The sequence below is a fragment of the Dendronephthya gigantea genome, unplaced genomic scaffold (assembly GCF_004324835.1).
Source record: "Dendronephthya gigantea isolate DGI-Jeju-01 unplaced genomic scaffold, DenGig_1.0 000074F, whole genome shotgun sequence".
NCBI classification, from domain to species: domain Eukaryota; kingdom Metazoa; phylum Cnidaria; class Anthozoa; order Malacalcyonacea; family Nephtheidae; genus Dendronephthya; species Dendronephthya gigantea.
Genome location: NW_021163084.1, coordinates 421851 through 439862, shown reverse-complemented (window position 1 = coordinate 439862; position 18012 = coordinate 421851). Strand labels below are relative to the sequence as shown.

Here is an 18012-nt window from a genome sequence, read left to right as displayed (position 1 = left end):
CACTAAGTAATCCGATTTTAATAGACTCACAGAATATTTCGTATTACCACAAAAACGTTTGAGCGAAATTTTTAAAAAATAACAAACTAACAAATATTTTTGGCTCAACAAAACGTTTTTTAAACTTGTTCAAATTTTAGATAAGATAAGACACCGATAAGCCAAATTTTCACATTAAGTCTACAGGCTAGCTATATATAGCTAAAATCAACGCCATCCAAAATAGCGTATATCGACGTTCATCAACGCATTACAAAAGTTCAGTCATTTCGAATTAAGTATACAAGTTTCCAGAACTTTTACAGCGTTAGCCGTTACCGAAGTATGAAAACAGTAATAAGGCGTGACAACACATGCAGTAAAATAAAGATACATGCATTAAAACTATATGTTTAAAAGTTATACCACTAAGGTTTCCTATATTTGCTTGATATATTTCTTATACATGCTATATGTTTGCACTGTTTGGTTATCAAAAACGTTTATAACCCATTTTTTATTTCATTAATTTGGAAGCAAACAAACACATGCATTTTTTGGAGCAATATATATATGGTCAAAGTAAAGCAAATTTAAAACAACGATCAATAAAAATAGATGTATTGTTTACACGACATTTCGATTGTCGGTTTGGACTATTCGGCTTCACGTGTAATTTTATTGGCAAGACGGTGATTTCTGAACATTCGTAAAATATTTCTAAGATATTGAATACCTGAATCTAAGTAATCTGACCTTGCTTTTAACCTTTAGGCAATTTATTCATTATCAAAACAGAAATTCAGTGAAAAATTTTGTCCGCGGCAAGATGCCAAAAGCGTCACACTCTTCGACTAGTGTCGGAGTCTTTTATTCACTTCATCTGTTTCTAACCCTCCTATGTATTGGAGGAGTTTTATATCTTTTTTTATCCTTGCGTGAATTACAAAATGAAATTAAGGAACTCAAACAATCGAGATGCGGTTTAACAAACACAGACGAAATCGAAAGTGATGTGTTAAGATCAACTCAGAATGGAAACAAGGTTTTCAACCACACACTAAAAGACAAGAATAAGAGGAATAGAAGAGCGTTTGGCTCAGGATCAACAAAAAATCAAACTTGCGTAAAGATTGTTCGTGATTTTATGAAACTGTTGGAAGAATCAAATTTATTGGTATGATGTTGATGATTGAAATAATCTGTTTTGACTCAGATTGCATTTATAGATTTTAGAATGGTAGAACATTTTCCTAAGTAAACGTTGCGCTTTTTAAATATAGATTCAAAACAAAACAAATAGTGATACTCTAAACAGTATTGTCTGTCTGCCCGGTAAGTGCATTGCTACAGAGGGTATTATTACGACTTCTTGATAATACATCGCCTCACATGCGATATTTATTAAAATTTTTACTAATATGTTTACCTTAAATGATTCACAGGGCAGAAGGGGTCACAAGGCAATACAGGTCCTGTGGGTCCCCGTGGTATGAGAGGATTTAATGGTACAAAGGGTGATAGAGGTGCACCTGGCCCACGTGGTGTGAAAGGTGATCCGGGGGATCTCATGAAGGCATTTGAAGGTAACAGCAATTATACAGTGTCTGTGGATTTACGGCTAGTGCGTGGCACGTGTTTTAGCAATATACTGAGGATGGCTGAGGATATTTTCCGGATATTCGGAAGTTTACCAACACCGCATTTTCACACGACCACTAAAAAGAGGGTCTACACAAATGAACCATCGCGATTACTCATATGTGATAAGAATTTTTATTCATAAAACTCCTTTTTCAAGTTCCACCAAAGATAATTTCTCACCCACCAAAAACAAGATTTATTGACGAGGGAGACAAACTTACCTTGAGCTGCACGGCCATCGGCTATCCTCTTCCTTCTGTGATCTGGATGAAAGACAACGAAACTCTCCCTGGAACACGGTTGTTTCCAGAACGAGGCAAAGGGATGAGTCTTGAGTTAAAAAAGATCACCTACGAAAGGAAAGGAAAATACACTTGTGTTGCCAGGAATTCCGTAGGAACTGCAACTTTAGATGTAAAAATTATCATCAAAGGTAAGCAAGGCAACAATCCAGCCCGCGGGTAAGTATTCGGTCTACCATATGTTTGTATCTGCGAAACGTTATGCAAACAACCAAATTCATATAAATATTTTGCAGTACCACCAAAACGACTGATATCACCAGAAATAATTAGATATAAAGGGAACGCGGTTAACCTAAAATGTCCAGTGGATTCTTACCCACCCGCTGACATAAAATGGATGAAGCCTGGTTATTCCCTACAGGTTGGCGAAGTGTCAGATATCAATAACACTCTCCATATTGGATATGCAACGGAAAAACATGAAGGAATATATCTATGTAGGGGGAAAAACATGTTTGGCTTTACTTTTACTGCATTATCTCTGAAAGTTAGGAATGAAGGTAGTGCTGAAAATTTTTTATTGTGAACAAATGATAAGAATAATGAGAACAACAACAACCGAAGTACGATGACGACCTCAAAAAACAATCACAACGCAACAACAACACCAACAAAAACAGCCATAACAATAAGAACGACGATGACAACAATCACAACATCAACAACAACAAAAACAGTCATAACAACAACGACAACAACAACAACAACGACGACAACAACAACCACAGAATCAACAATAACAACAGCCATAACAATATAACAACCACAGAATCAACAATAACAAAAACGACATTGACCAAAAAATGCCAGTAAGCAGAGACAAGACACATCAATAGGGACTAAAATAACAACAACGTCAAAGTTGAATCCTTCTCTTCCGTTTTACTCATAATTAGTAAGCATCGAAACTTTCGAACAATACAAAACAGAGGATAAAAAGTCAACTATGACGAGGAAACAACTATAACGAGGACACGAATACAAGAAACAACAATGTTTCATCTATAGCACCAAGATTGACTCAGACCTTTTCAATTTTAGTTCGACCGACATTCAATAAAAATCTTCCATCGTCACGTGGTGTATTCCGGCACGAAAGGGTCATAGTTGATTGTGCTGCAATGGGGGATCCTGTCCCGAGCGTCACGTGGACAGAACCTGGCCAGAGACATTATGTCACGCAAGAACAACATGCTGAATTGATTATAGGTTCATTTGACTTTTTTGATGAAGGAAACTATACTTGCACTGCACAGAACACCTTAGGCAGCCAAGTAACAGCTACTATAAAACTATGTGAGTGAGCTAGGCCATCTTGGCTTTTTAACCTATTTTGCATTTTCGGAAAATTCATGTTGCTACTTAAACCTGCAGAAAAAACTGCAATTTGTGACAAGCCTGGATTGGTGAACGTCGAGAAGTGTTTTTGTCTATTTCAGACGGATGTATACCACATTCGATGTAAAGTTGTTTAAAGACCCTGTCACACTGCTCCCTGGTTATATATTAGAACCTGAAGCGATTTTATTCACGTAAACTAATGATGCCTTTTTGATTTCTTGTTGTGGTATTCTTAGTATTTAAATACGAAGTTTGAAACAAACCACGCAAAATGACGCAATAAAAATCTACCGATTTGAGATTAATACTTGAGGAAGCATCAACACGGCCTGTTTGTTTTCTACCCATCATTAAAAAAATTAACTGCTTATCTTTCCCAGACATCATAAAATGTCCTACCCTGGAGCCTCCAATTAACGGTCAAATGATCAAATTGAACGAAGCTAGTGATGACGTCATGTTATTCTCATGCGATCAAGGAACACAAATGATTGGTCCGGAGATACGAATGTGTCAACGCAATGGAACCTGGACAGGAAGAACAACGTACTGTAAGTGAGGTGTTGATTCCACCGGAACAGTGGACGTCCAAGACCGATATTCAGATAATGTCTCCTGTATGGGAAAATCTATTGCAGAGACTGTGAACTTTAAAAACTTTGTTTCGAGTGTAGCCTGAATTGCCTGAAATTGCATTTTGTCCGGTGTTTGTTGTTTAGGTATTGGGAATCGCCTGCACAAAGAAGGTTCAATTATTCTTAAAGGGCAGAAAGAGTACAGCCAGCGTCTCCTTACTTTTCTAAGACCAGTCCAGTCCACAACCACTTCTAATTGGAGACTCTGTTATCGAGCCAGCAAAGATGGATGGTCAGCGATGAACTTTCATGGCGCATGCGGAGACAAGCAGTTTACTGTTTCTATTTTTAAAGTGGGCATTTATATATTCGGTGGTTACTCTGATAAAAAATTTGGAGGTGGGTATACTATATTGTCAAATTTAATTATTCTTCACAGTTTTAAGTAACTAAGTTTACTTGCCGATAATTCTTTTAGCTCCCGTACGAGAGTACCGTCGTAATAGTTATGGTAACAACTATAGAACATATAGAACAAACAGACGTGAATGCTATCGGAGTTCAAAAGCATTTTTATTCTCACTAATAAATCGTGACGGCCTTCCACCGTTTACAAGCATGCCATTCCAAAACTACAACAGTGCTGTATGTGCTGATAACACAAAAGGAGCGGTGTTCAGCAATGATATAAGCATCGGTGATTTTGCTAGCAGTAACCCAGAGTCAACCAGCTCATTTGGTTATACCTACAGACCGCCAGCTTTTTACAGTTATGCAGAGGCTAAAACTACATCGTTGTTGGCTGGAAGTGCAAACTTTACTATTGATGAAATTGAGGTGTTCTATGAAGATTAAGAGATTCCACGGTAGAAGCAGATAAGTTTGTTCTGTTCGACGAGATTTTTTTAAATCTTAAAATAAAAAAATTTCACCATTTTAACTAAGGCAAATGTACCTTTGTATCGGCAGCAATGTAGAATGTAACAAATGTATTGGCAGCTCAAAGCTCTTCTGAGTGAAAATCAATATTTTAAGCTTGAAGAAATTTTAAATATTTGATACAATCAGAAATCTAAAAACGTTGTGCAAACATCTTCCTCTTTCTGAAAACTTTCCTCTTTCTTCGCCGGCGTTTAAGTTCACATTTGGACTTGAATAACTTACAAAGCCAACTTTTTAACATTGTTAGCATAGTGCACTCTGGATGATATAAACATAAAACAGGGTAAAATACAGGTTATCAATCTTAAAATTTAACGTGGGATATACAGAGTGTTTTTTAGACAGTAATTAAAGCATTGGCATTGAGTAGTATAACTCTCGTCGAAGATTCTGCATGGTTCAGAAATGTAGGGTTATAGCTTCCTTGCGATATCGTGCTGGCTCAACTTTCAATACTGCACCTATTCGATTCGCATGAAGTAAAATACTTTAAACAAAATGTTCGGAGTTTTTTTGCGAAAATATTCATTTATAAAAAAATATAAGAAAATAAGAGATTCGTCTAGGAAACACCCCCCCTCCCCCGCCTTCCATGAAAGGCAATGCTGGGCAACATACTACACCTTTAGTATTATGCAGAGATCTAACGCAGGCGATGACTTGTAAATGATGGATGAACTTCTTTTGGTTGAAGAACAAACAAATTTTATTAGATGTCAACGTTGTTATAAAATAATATTAAAAATAAAATTTGGCTGCATAAGGTTCCATTACACGCTGTTAAGATGCGTGATTCTGAATGGACAGATGGTGTAAGCACTTCATTTTGGATTAAGTTTACTTCATGGAAGCTATGCACACAACGATCAATAACCCTCATCATATTATATTCGACACCAAACACCCTAAAACAATTACAAGAAGGCAAGACACCATTCCTGTGCACTCCACCGCAACATCTCTATTATAATTCAACACTTCACGAAGGCAAAATCCACCTCAAAATGAATATCTTTGACGGAGGCGCTGTCTTCTATTAATTTGAAAAGCTTGTCAGACTGGACTCAATAAAAGAATACGACTGATTTGAATTTCGTGTATTGTACTCTTTTGGATACACACTGTATATATACTGTATATTGCCCTGAGTTTGATTAATTTAATACGCTCAGTTTTTTTAAACGTGCACAGCCCATAAGTACACCTCAATACATTATATGATAGTGACGAAAGATGGGGTTTTTTCCAAAGATTTGTTTACCCTTATGTTAAGAAATCCATCCATTAGGCATTAATCAGAATTCAGATGTTTCTTCTTGTTGAAACGAATTTTTTTTTCTCTCAGGAAAGCTTTGCCTATACCTATGCCTTCCAAAAAATGGGCAGACCAGGTATTGACAAAACTCTTCTGACAGGGAGAACGGTTCGGGAAGGTTTTCGCCAGTATTTGCGGCTTGATATAATTATACTGTGCTTGGAAGGATTTTTGCTTTAGTGGTTTTATAAATTGAACGTCACGATATTTCACGACTTTTAAACTTGAACCAACACATTGATAGGTATATTTCGTCTTCAAGAGTACTTCTTGGCTAGTCTTCAGTCTTCACCAGCATTTGCCATTCTGAATATTTCTTCTGTACTAGTTTTTGCACTGAATAGCAAAATCTCATGACTATTCATTTCCATTTAGAATTGTAGATACTTTCCTACCCATTGAAACAGCAATATAGACTTTCTACATTTTTAGACATGACACAACAGATAAACAAGCCCCACAGATGCCCATCTTTGAAAACATTAATTGTGATAATAGTGGCAATGTTTTCACCTTCACCAATGAATATTCAGTTTCATAAAAAGAATAGGTTTAAATTGTCTGGTTCCCACTTGTTTCCATTAGCCAAGGCAATGACATCTGTGATATATTGTAGAAGAAAGCCAACCACTGTCTGGAGTGTCACCAGCTGTCACCAATGACAGTGACCTACGAAGATACGCATGATCATTATTTTGTTCTCTTGAGCACACGGTCCTTATGTCATATTATAATAATACAACATAGAACTATGACTACATCAGCATTAGTTGCTTGAAATAATTTTGCTGTACACACTTGAGGGTTCTTGTCTTAGTGGCAGTTTCTACCTTTATCTAAGCATGTTTTTCACAAGCATAGTTGAAGCATAATACGAAACAAGGACAAATGAATTACTATGATGTAAGCTGTAAAAACAAGGTAAGTACCTTGGTAGGTAACTGTCACTGGGGTGACTGGCAACATTCCCAACATTGGTTTGCCATCTTTAACTTGATCATTTATCATTGTGTTTAGATTATTAGTGAGGGTTCCACCCAACATTTCTCCATTAACATACCAATGACACATGATAATAAGAACAGGGTTAAAACTCATCAGAACAGGAAAGAGAAATTCTTCAGTAGTCACTGTGTTTCAGGGTAACAAGTCTTTTACAAGCAGTTTATTTTGATGAGAAAGCATTCTTTGTGAGAAACAGCTCTTTAGAGATGTTGATTGTCAAGTAAATATATGTTATGAGTTTAATTAGAAGCAGGCCAATTGACATTTTTTAAGAGGCCGTCTCCTGATAAATGTTTCTTACAATATTCTCATCAATTTGAATTTTGATTTATTCAAAACTATTACTAGTAGTTAAATATTGCAAGAAATCTACAATGATGTACAATGATGTACATTCATAATTAACATAGAAATATTATAAAATCAATGCAAAGAAAACTCCCCCCACCCCCTTCCAATAACCCTTGAAATCACCTGGGCCAAAAAATGGAACTAGAGTTATCAGTCGGTGACACTTTTTAGAAATTAGAAATAATTTAATAATTTTACAAAATAGTCTCGGGTTGAAGGCTGTGATCTTCGCCTCACCCCCCCCCCCTGTTAACCAATCACGCATGTTCTACAACCGTGGTTCTACAGACAGAAAATCTCACAATATGAAGGCAGTTTGAGGGCTTTGACAACGGGTATTATCAAATACTTCGAGCCGAAAACAGTATCATTACAGGAAATTCAAACGATTTCAATTAAAAAAACTTTGTTTTAATACCGAATTTAATACCTCAGGAATGAAGACTAACACGTTCATTGCTTTGATCAAAATCAGCAGAACGAAATAAAACCATGATTAACTCAAAAAATCCTTTCTTCAATTTCTTCTCGCACATATATCATCGTTAGATTGAAATAAATAATCGATCCGATGACCGATGACCATTGCTTCCATTGCTGCTATGAATGATGAGTCACGAGTCACGAGTGCGAGAATATAATTAGGCTAATTACTTTGAAAGTGTTTCCACAACGCTTCGTTTTTCCGTCGCGTCCCCCCCAAAATCCCCTGCGCGCCGCGTCCTCCCCAAAATCCCCTGCGCGCTCGCTCAGCTTAGCCACTGGTTTATGTAGAAGGCTGTAATGTGCCAACCCAGTGGAGTGGGGGGGGGGGTTAGGGTAAAAGAGTAAAGACCCTGGGTACGAGTTGGTATTGTGCCTATATTTTATAGTCCTATACGTCATCAGCACGTCACTACGGAGTCACATGAGAAGCGCATGAGTGCTTCGCTGATTAGTGTTTCCAATGTTTGAAATCAGAAAAGAGGTTGCTTTTGCTGTTTTTTAAAAAAATTATTGTTTATATCGAAATACGTAAACTACCGTTGCAATAGACGAATAGAATAAATATCCCTAATATAATAATCTTTTAGTGTGAAAGGTCTCTTACTGTAATAATTTTTCGTGCCTTGATTGCCCATTGCTCATGCGCGATTTTTTTTCCTGGTGGAAAATCGTGATATATGATTAGAGATCAAGAAATTCACCTTTGTGTGGTTTAGGCATATCTTGACCTTGTCCCATATTGCCCTTAATTCAACCCAACACCACAGGAAGGAATTGACATGCACTACGTCATCTAAACAAATTATCAGTGATATTTTGTCTACAGAAAGCGAGAGAACAGTCGTATGTGAGTCGTATCATTCAATTATTCCTTACTCATTTACCCCGCTACAAGATGTCGAAACCAAAGATATCAAACTTTCCGACTAGTCTTAAAGTGCTTTTTTTACTTCATCTGCTTCTGACTCTCTCGAGCATTGGAGGAATCTCATATCTGGCCTTTTCTCTGCGCGGGACGCAAAATGAGCTATCGCAGTTAAAACAATCCTGTTCTGTATGCGATCTTCAGGACTCAAAAAACGATCTGGGAAGGATTATCGAGGATGGGGAGGAATCAGGTGAAAATGGAAACAGAGACAAAAGAGCGCTTGATTCGACAAAAAATCAAACTTGTGTAAAAATGATTCGAAATTTTATGAAAATGCTTGAGGTGACAGAAGCCAATTTGGTAAGTGTAACACAAGCCCGAAAGGCCAAATTCTAGTCAGAAAGCGTCTTGAAGCGTCAACTACAGCATGGGTATAGAGAACATGCTCTTAAAAGAGGACTATCTTGATGTTGGAAAAGGTCATTGTGGGTAGATTAGATACATGCATGAATGAACATTAAATGAAGTCACTTTATAAGCGAAATGCAAAAGAGATAGAACATTGTACAGTATAGCCTTTACAAAGGTGAAAAAGACTAACCCCAATATCCTGAGAACCTCAAAAGCGATTGAAACTCATTCTAGTCATTTATGTCAACATTAGGTCAATCATTGTATACAGAAACATTCTCATATTCATTACAGGATCCAAACAACACCGGTACTAATAAAATGCCAAAAAGTGTGGTCTGCCTGCCAGGTTTGTCGATATCAAATTTGAACAGTGATTTTGGCCTGCTTATAGATCGGGGGTTGAATTATTTTTAGGGCCTGCTGGGCCAAAGGGTTCACAGGGGATACAAGGAGGCAGGGGTCCTCGAGGAATGAGGGGATATAATGGTACAAAAGGTGAGAGAGGTGCGCCAGGACCGCGAGGGATGAAAGGTGATCCTGGGGATATAATGAAATCAAAAGAAGGTAACTGTCTTTGTACAGTAACTGTCTTCGTTTTTTTGTGTGTATTCTTGTTTCTTGCCTATGTCTGCCTTTAGCGCGTGTTTCTCTATATTTTAAAGTATACGCTTGTTATCTGTTGACGTTGTGGCTGTCAACATTGTCAACCTTTGATCTCATTTACCGCTCCTTCTTTTTGTCTCAGTGTTACCAAGAATAACCTCTCACCCTCCCAAAACAATGTTCATCAGAGAAGGGGATAACTTTACTTTGAACTGCATGGCCATCGGCTATCCTGTGCCTTCCGTGACCTGGATGAAGGACAACGAAACTCTCCCTGGGACACGATTGTTTCCAGAACGAGGCAAAGGAATGAGTCTTGAGTTAAAAAAGATCACCTACGAAAGGAAAGGAAAATACACTTGTGTTGCCAGGAATTCCGTAGGAAATGCAACTTTTAGGGTGGAAATTATTTTTAAAGGTAAACTGTTAATTTCTGAATACCAAGTGAGTACAATATAAACGGGTTGGTTTAAAAAATGTATTAGTAAAGATTTCTTCCTTAGCTTATCAAAATTCAAGAAATCTCAGTATGGCGAGAAATTAGTCGCTATGGAAAATCGAAACAGAATTCATTAAGAGAGTTTGTTATCTTGTAGCTATAGCTAGTATAAAACTCTTTGCTATACAGCAAACATTTTTTATTAGTCACATCTGCCATGCACTAACCACAGGCATAGCTAAAATTAATTCAATTCAATTAATTCTATTTATACAAGGGGCCTAGATTTTAAATTTACAAATTTCATTCACAAAATTCCGAGTTCGAAATTAAATCCGGTTCTAGCCTCTGGGCATTGGGCTTTACGATTCATTTTTAATGCTATATTTCCTTTGTTGTGTCTTCGCGTTGGGATCATTATTGACATTATTGAATGAGGAAAGATTTGTTTATATAACTTATCACAAGCAATGCATTTTTTTTCAGTTCCACCAAAACGTCTAAGCTCGTCAGAGGCAATTGTTTATCATGGAAATGCTATCAACCTACAGTGTCCAATCGATTCATACCCACCAGCAAAAATAAGATGGTTAAAACCTGGCTATGAACAAGCCAACGGTGATTTGTTTGCGAACAACAACACCCTTAATATCGAACACGTCACAGATGAGCACGAAGGAATATATTTATGCGAAGGAAAGAATATGTTTGGATCTACTTTTACTGCATTATCTATTAAAGTGAGAAGTGAAGGCAAGAACGAACTTATTGTGAATAATGCGTGAAGACTATAACAATAACTATGACCAGCCGACAATTTGAAGAAGTAAAGTCGAAAATTCAGTCTCAACCTCTGTGTCTTGTTTGAATCGCCAATGACCCTTAAACTAGTACTATATTCTATACTTTAGTTCAACCAACATTTAGCGAAGAACCTCCCAGTTCACAAGGTGTATTCCTGCAGCAAAAGATCATAGTTACTTGTGCTGCAACAGGGGACCCTGTACCGATAATCACGTGGATAAGTCCTGATATGAAGCAGATGATCACGGAGCAGACACGTTCAGAGTTAACTATTGAGTCATTCGACGTTTCAGACGAAGGAAACTATACTTGCATTGCGGAGAATGTTTTGGGAAGTAAAGCTGTTGCTGTTGTCAAAATATGTAAGCTTTGTCGAGTCACAATTTTAGTCATAGACAGGAGGATGACTTATACCAAACAAAGTGAACAATTCACATTTTGAGCCAATGCATAGTTATACGTTTGTGTTACATAGATACTAAAATTTTAATCGCTATCGCGTTGCTTCATTAGGCTTTGCTGAACCCATCCGATATTAAGAGATCTGAGTACTGAAATATTCATTTATTTTTCTCAGATATGATCCAATGCCCACGTCTAGCACCCCCAGTCAATGGACATCTGATAAGCTTAACTAAAGGTAGTGATGATGTCATGATATTTTCATGCGATCATGGCACGCAGATGATTGGTTCAGAGGTACGAGTATGCCAGCGCAATGCAACATGGACAGGAAGAACAACATATTGTGAGTGGAGAGCATGTGTCTTTCTCGTGATTCTGTAATAATGTCTGATAGGAATGAAAACTCTAATGCACATCCAGTACGGAAGACGTTTTACAACTTCAGTAGTAATTCCTGATTTTTAGTAATAATTCCGAATCAAAAAGAGATTTTTTTATTTGTACATTTAGACGGAAATGCATAATAAGACTATCCCTAGTGGAAAAATTATTCAGCTGTTTATTTATCTTGCTATGAACAAAACGTTGTTTAGGTATTGGCAACACTTTACGAAAGGAAGGCTCTCTAATTCTCAAAAGCCATAACGACTACAGAGATCACCTTCTTGCCTTTCTTAAACCAGTTCAAACGAAAACGTTGTCCAAGTGGAAGCTTTGCTACCGAGCCAGTCAAAATGGTTGGTCAGCGCTCAACTTTCATGGCGCATGCGGAGACAGGCAATCAACGGTTACAATCATTAGAGTTGGTGTATACATATTTGGTGGCTACTCAGATATAAAATTCGGAGGTAGGTACTATTTTAATTAATCTACCAAATTTGATTTATTTATTATAATTACCGGGATGTGACGTACGGTAGAAAAAAACTGAATACAAATATATTTATTTTGTAATATATTTATTATATATCATAATATATATATCTAAAGCATCAAATGAGTTGTGAAGAGGAGGTTAAAAATGGAGGCTAGCTTTGGCTGGCTTAAAAATAGCCGGATTAATAGCCTAGCGTAATAAACGATTTACGATGATAATGATAAAATGTAATATCACTTATATCAAACTGTTGTAATAGAACCAATAGTCAAAATTTTTACTGAATTTTAAAATAATTCATCTACGGTTATGTGGGATGAAGTAATTCCATTTTCTTAGCAGATGTGTACGGTGTATGTAAATTATGAGTAATAAAAGTATCATAATTATTGTTGTAACAGAATTTTCTCCCCTTTAGTTCCAGAACACGATTATAGTTACAGCTACAGAAAATATCGAAATTGTCACAGAAGTTCAAAAGCATTCATATTCTCCCTGAGAAACAAAGCCAATCTGCCGCCATTTCAAAGCAGGCCATTTCAAAACTCTCATAGTGCTGTATGCGCAGATTTCAGCAAAGGAGTTGTTTTTAGCAACGACATCAGTATCAGTGATTTTGCTAACAGTAATACGAAGTCAAGCAGCTCGTTTGGTTACACGTATAAACCACCGCTAGGGTATGAATTTAGCGGGTCAAAAATGGACGCATTACTGGCCGGTGAGGATAACTTCAGCCCTGATGAAATCGAAGTATTTTACGAAACATAAATGGTGACTTTGCATGCTGATTTGTTTATTTAGTATATATACTAGTATCGAAAAGTCTATAGCCTGGCTTAATAAAGATCTATTTGCGAATGCAAACTTTTGTATTTGATTTTTAATTATATACGTATATTATTTCGTTTTGATTATAGAAACAAGTATGATAAGCACCTAAATTATAAATATAATTGCGCTGTGTCGTTCATAAACAAAGCACAAGTTTCGTTTTTCTTTGGAAATGTTGCATGGCAAGCCAGACTGCCAACTCATTAACAAACCATCGATCAACATGCGGTTTGACCTCGTTTTATCGAATCGAAATTATAATTTCTGCAGGTAAAAATTACAAAAGCAAAACACCTTTAATTTGCACGGGTTGGCAGCAAGCAAAGCGACAAGATGGTACACAATAACGTTTACAACTAGGATTACACTCATTTCCATCCTTTAACGGTTCTTCGATATTCTCACGACGACGTCCGACAATTGGCCGATCATTTCTGACACTTCCTTTATCTACTCCAGCAAAATCGGACTTTCTCTGCACGCTAGGATGTTGAACTAAGGGTTTGACAAGATGTGCTGATCTGTATTCTTCTATATTCTCCTTTATACAGCAAGACCATTCGCAAGAGGGGAGACAACGATGTTGACAAACTTCGGCACAAATACGAGCTCCTAATGGATAATCAATCTGGATTACTACGTTTTCTAATAATTTAAATACAGCACTAGCTAGATATTTAACTGAAACACCCCTGATTAAGTTATGCTTAAAAGCCCCTTTAACTTCATGATGCTCTTCAACAGTTTTTCCCAACGCGGAAAGCTGATGTCACATCGTGAAGTTTGATGACTCCGCAAGTCTAACGAGCTAATCATGCAAACTTCATGTAACATTATGCTTTCCGCGTTTGATGTCATTATGTTTTTCTAGGTTACCTATCAATCCATCATCCAGGTATTCTATAATTGCTCAAGAAAATTTTCTGCAGGATGTCCTGCAGACCCCTACAACTCCCCATCTTTAAAAAAACAATTTCCAAGTAAGACCATTTTAGCTATGTTTTACGTTGATGTGGGTCACGAACAAGAGACCCACCACTCATATTATGGATAATGAGATCGTCAGTATTCCAACCGTATTCTGGGTAGTTTGTTTGGAGTTATAAGTCGAGTAAGAATATTGAAATTTCTTACGCGATGTCGACGGCTCTTGCTTCGCTGGCTGCTTGTTTCTATTTGACATTTGTTCCACCATATTGTTCAAATATGACTTGGCATAGTTTTTAAATTCCTCTACAGAAATAAAAGTACGAATGAAATACGAGTGAAAAGGAACAACATTGCTTTATTCTTATTGCGATGTGGAACATCATTTGAATGTGGCTAATATAAAATACCAGGGGCCGATTGTATCAAGAGACAAGACCGTTTAGCTTCAAAAGTGGATAAGTTGAAAATAGAAAGTAAGTCTATCGTTTTATTCAACAAGCGAACTAAATGTTTTTGACCTTAATACAAAGATACTGTTTACAACTACATATTCAGTGCATAATATTCAAGTTGACTATTCAAGAGAGATGTAAGAGTGTTTATCAATTTTTACTTGTTCACCGTTTCAGCTAAACAGGTTTGATACAACCGGCCCCAGGCCTTAGTTTTAAATGATTTTTGTCTGGTGAAATCTTTTTAGGAAACCCAAAAGGTCGAAATGGGGACAGAGGACTGGGGTTAGTGTCCGTCCCAGTCCTCTCTTCATATTTCGACCTTTTGGGTATCCTAAAAAGTCGCGGTCATGGTGAAACTTCAATTGACTATAACAAAAAAGATAGCGGATGTACATTTTACCAGAACGCATTGCGTTCGAAAATCGTTTAAAAAAGCGAATTGACGTCTTTTAAAGGACAGGCATGAAACAGGAAGTTATTTTCTTCGCTGTGTTAAAATTTCAAGTCATTAGGAGTTTTCTTGCCATCTTGTTTCAGTCAATCATTCTTAATGCCCGCAATGCATTCTGGTAAAAGGTACATGCCGCCATCTTTTTCGTTACGGTCAATTTTAAAACAGATTCTATACTGACAATTATGCAGTTTAAAGGGTATAGTTGTATGGGTTACATGTAAATGTTGTGTAAGAACATTGTGTTATAAATTATAAAACGTGTCTTTAAAATTCTGTAATAACACACTGAGTTGTTACATATACTATCACTCCAAATCCCTCACCAGCGAACTTGGGTGTCGGATATCACGCGAAAGCAGCTCAGATAGAACAGATTTAATAGATGATCATGATACTAAGACTTTTACCTTTTATTTCACTTGGAATTACAGGCGAAAACGCATTCTGTCTTTTTTCACGTTTTTCTTGATTGTTTTGTGTATTTCTTGCTTCCGATGACAAAGCGATATCCAAAACAATAATCGTTATCGCCAAAAACCCGTACATATCCAGCCTGAAAACATATAAATCCTGACTAGAACTACATGTTGAATTTTGCCTCCGGTGCGTCATGTGGGAATGAACAAAGAAACAGCTATATATATTGTAGCACTGGGGAGGTATAAAATTCCTACTATACCAATCCATAGATACAAAGAAGAATAAAAAATGCCACAAAGAACAGTCTGAAACTAATAAATGTATACGGAGCTTGTAAAAATTGGATTTTAAACATTTTAAACATTCGGAGATTTTAGCGAGTTTCCCCTTGTTGGAAGGATGGACTTATTTTGTGCTTTAAGGGAGTAAAATCTAATTTTCAAAAGAATTACGTTAGTTTTCCGTTCCGTTTGAGTATAAATTAGCTTACCCAGCCCCGGCAGTGTTTGACATATTCCACTGTCAACATATGCCACATATTCCAAAATCTAATAAATTTAGTTTCGTTTATTTACATAACCTAGTGAACTGTAAAAGTAACTGTTTCTCAATAGTGAAGTTATAATGTTCTTATACGGCAAATTCCATTGTGAAAAGAGATAAAACAATTAATACTTACCGAGAAAATTTCTTCTCTAAAACCATGATCCAAGAGAGCTTTATATTACATTTCTTGAATTTGAAATACCGTGTTTTCTTTCTAATTCAAAATCAACCGGTTACATGCATGCGATGAATAATTTATGATGACAATTAAGATCCACTGACCTCAATTGATATGGCATTAACCTGGATACCGCACTCGAAATGCTTGCCCAATGCAGTAACGCTTTGATGTCAGCTAACAAAACTGTGCTCCTGTAATAATTTTGAGCTGCTCTGATTTGTGTATCCAAAGTCCAAACATTCAAAATTTTAACGTTTTGCATGCTGCCTCTTTCTTCTACCATAATATTTTTGTTAGACTGTACAGAGGCGTAGGAATATCTTCAAGATTTGGGGGGGGGGGACGCCACCATGGTTGGCGCCGAGCGAGAAAATTTTTGAAATTTATTGCTTTAGATCCTTGCTTTTGAAGTTTTTTTGAGAGCAATTGCGCTAGATGATAACATTTAGCAAAGCAATTGCAGCTGTCTTTCTTCAACGTATGAAACACCAAAACTATATTGTGATGAACGAAAACTTTTATGCATGAAAGTTTTGTTGTGTAACTACAACCTGTATACAATTTCCAAAACTCAGTTTAAATTCAAAAGCGTTTTCTTTAAATCTACTGTATTATTGGGGGGGGGCGAAAGATATTTGCCACCCCACGCCCCCCCCCTGCTCCTACGCCCCTGAGACTGTATAATTATATAGAATAACTACAACAGAAAACATCGCTGAAGGCACAGACGTCTTCAGGGCTAATGATACTAACACTCCTGACGAAGGCCCTCAGGTCGAAGCGTCGAGAAGTGTTTTGTCTAGTTTAGGCGGTTGTTATACCACATTTGATGCTAAGTTACTGTAACGCGGTGATTTGTCTTTTTTATACGAAGCGCCACGACAATGGCTCATGACAATGTTCAGTCAAATCGTTTTACAGTAGTCAGAGTGAAACGAAATAAGTATAGCTATACGCAATAAGATATGCATATATTCACAGATAGTGATGGTAGTGCAATGGCAATCATAGCAGTCATACATCGGTAAAACAGTTTCGATCTGATAACTGTAACAGTTCTAGGACTGCACGGTTGTTCGAAAGGTGGATAAACTGGATAGTGATTTCAGTTTCAACCGTCGTAAACAAAGCACAAGCTTCATATATAAAATTTATAATCATTAGACATTATTAAAACTATTTTCACTTCAAAATTGCGATGTTCAATCCCTGGCCATGCCAAAGGGTGAAGAATTATTAACATTTGAAATAATGACTATCCAGTGATCAGAGGTACCTTTTATCCATCTTTCGATCGAACAACCGGCCCCTCGCATCAAGCTGCCCAGCCATTTTTACTGCATGTGTCTGTAGTTTAACAAACATTTTCAAAACAGTGTGACCTGTCGCTTTTATAATCAGCTAAGACAGCAACCTGCAATAACCAGTCCACACATCTTTTGAAAATTGCGATCTACATGGTTCTACATTGTTTAAACATCTTCAACGCTTTTCAAATATCTCAAGTTCATTTTGTTGAAATACTAAAGAATTAGGTCAAGACGTACGACTGAAGAGACCGTGAAAATATCAAAGCAAAGATACAAAGTCTTGGATATCAATCATTACTTGAACTGTACGACAATGTTAAAAATACATGCTTGATGGTTGGCTACGTTTGAAATCTTAAAGATTGTGATTTGATAGCGACTATCGCAGGTGAGAAGTGCTTTTCTCTTTATTGGGCTAATTTTTATTGATTTTACTGCTAAGGCGCGGAAAGGCTAACTTTCAATAGGTGTTAAAAAGTATCATCGCCCATGACTGCCACAATAAACTAGAAAAGTTCAACTATCATTTATG

At 36.8% G+C, this 18012-nt stretch overlaps 4 protein-coding genes across 5 annotated transcripts in view; 3 read left to right on the top strand and 1 right to left on the bottom strand.

Annotated features, from left to right (window-relative positions):
* Window positions 1-223: 223 nt before the first annotated feature.
* Window positions 224-5207, top strand: LOC114531809 (hemicentin-1-like). Its single transcript, XM_028553427.1, has 9 exons — window positions 224-1156; window positions 1263-1314; window positions 1425-1565; window positions 1781-2056; window positions 2162-2428; window positions 2970-3224; window positions 3650-3820; window positions 3989-4243; window positions 4323-5207. Exons 1-9 carry the CDS (start codon window positions 809-811, stop codon window positions 4697-4699), a joined length of 2142 nt encoding a protein of 713 aa, XP_028409228.1. The 5' UTR covers window positions 224-808; the 3' UTR covers window positions 4700-5207.
* Window positions 5208-8966: 3759 nt separating this feature from the next.
* Window positions 8967-13121, top strand: LOC114531810 (hemicentin-2-like). Its single transcript, XM_028553428.1, has 9 exons — window positions 8967-9171; window positions 9517-9571; window positions 9640-9789; window positions 9971-10246; window positions 10754-11020; window positions 11179-11433; window positions 11649-11819; window positions 12070-12324; window positions 12772-13121. Exons 1-9 carry the CDS (start codon window positions 9124-9126, stop codon window positions 13119-13121), a joined length of 1827 nt encoding a protein of 608 aa, XP_028409229.1. The 5' UTR covers window positions 8967-9123.
* LOC114531815 overlaps window positions 12998-18012 on the bottom strand; it is a 23866-nt gene continuing 18851 nt past the window's right edge. Inside the window, exons 1-5 of one of the 2 annotated variants that reach the window (XM_028553432.1) lie at window positions 17447-17621; window positions 16123-16203; window positions 15431-15576; window positions 14319-14417; window positions 12998-13796 (exon numbers count right to left, since the gene is read on the bottom strand). In XM_028553432.1, the coding sequence (XP_028409233.1) occupies window positions 13462-13796; window positions 14319-14417; window positions 15431-15576; window positions 16123-16203; window positions 17447-17535 (750 nt within the window). In that variant the 5' untranslated portion in view covers window positions 17536-17621 and the 3' untranslated portion in view covers window positions 12998-13461. Of the gene's footprint in view, window positions 13797-14318; window positions 14418-15430; window positions 15577-16122; window positions 16204-17446; window positions 17622-18012 lie in introns of those variants that run through there. The other variant, XM_028553433.1, reaches the window with a different exon arrangement.
* The window catches only part of LOC114531814 (KS1 protein-like), a 3126-nt gene continuing 2736 nt past the window's right edge, over window positions 17623-18012 (top strand). The window contains exon 1 of the mRNA XM_028553431.1: window positions 17623-17868. The gene's annotated coding sequence lies outside the window, so the exon portion shown is untranslated. The remainder of the gene's footprint in view (window positions 17869-18012) is intronic.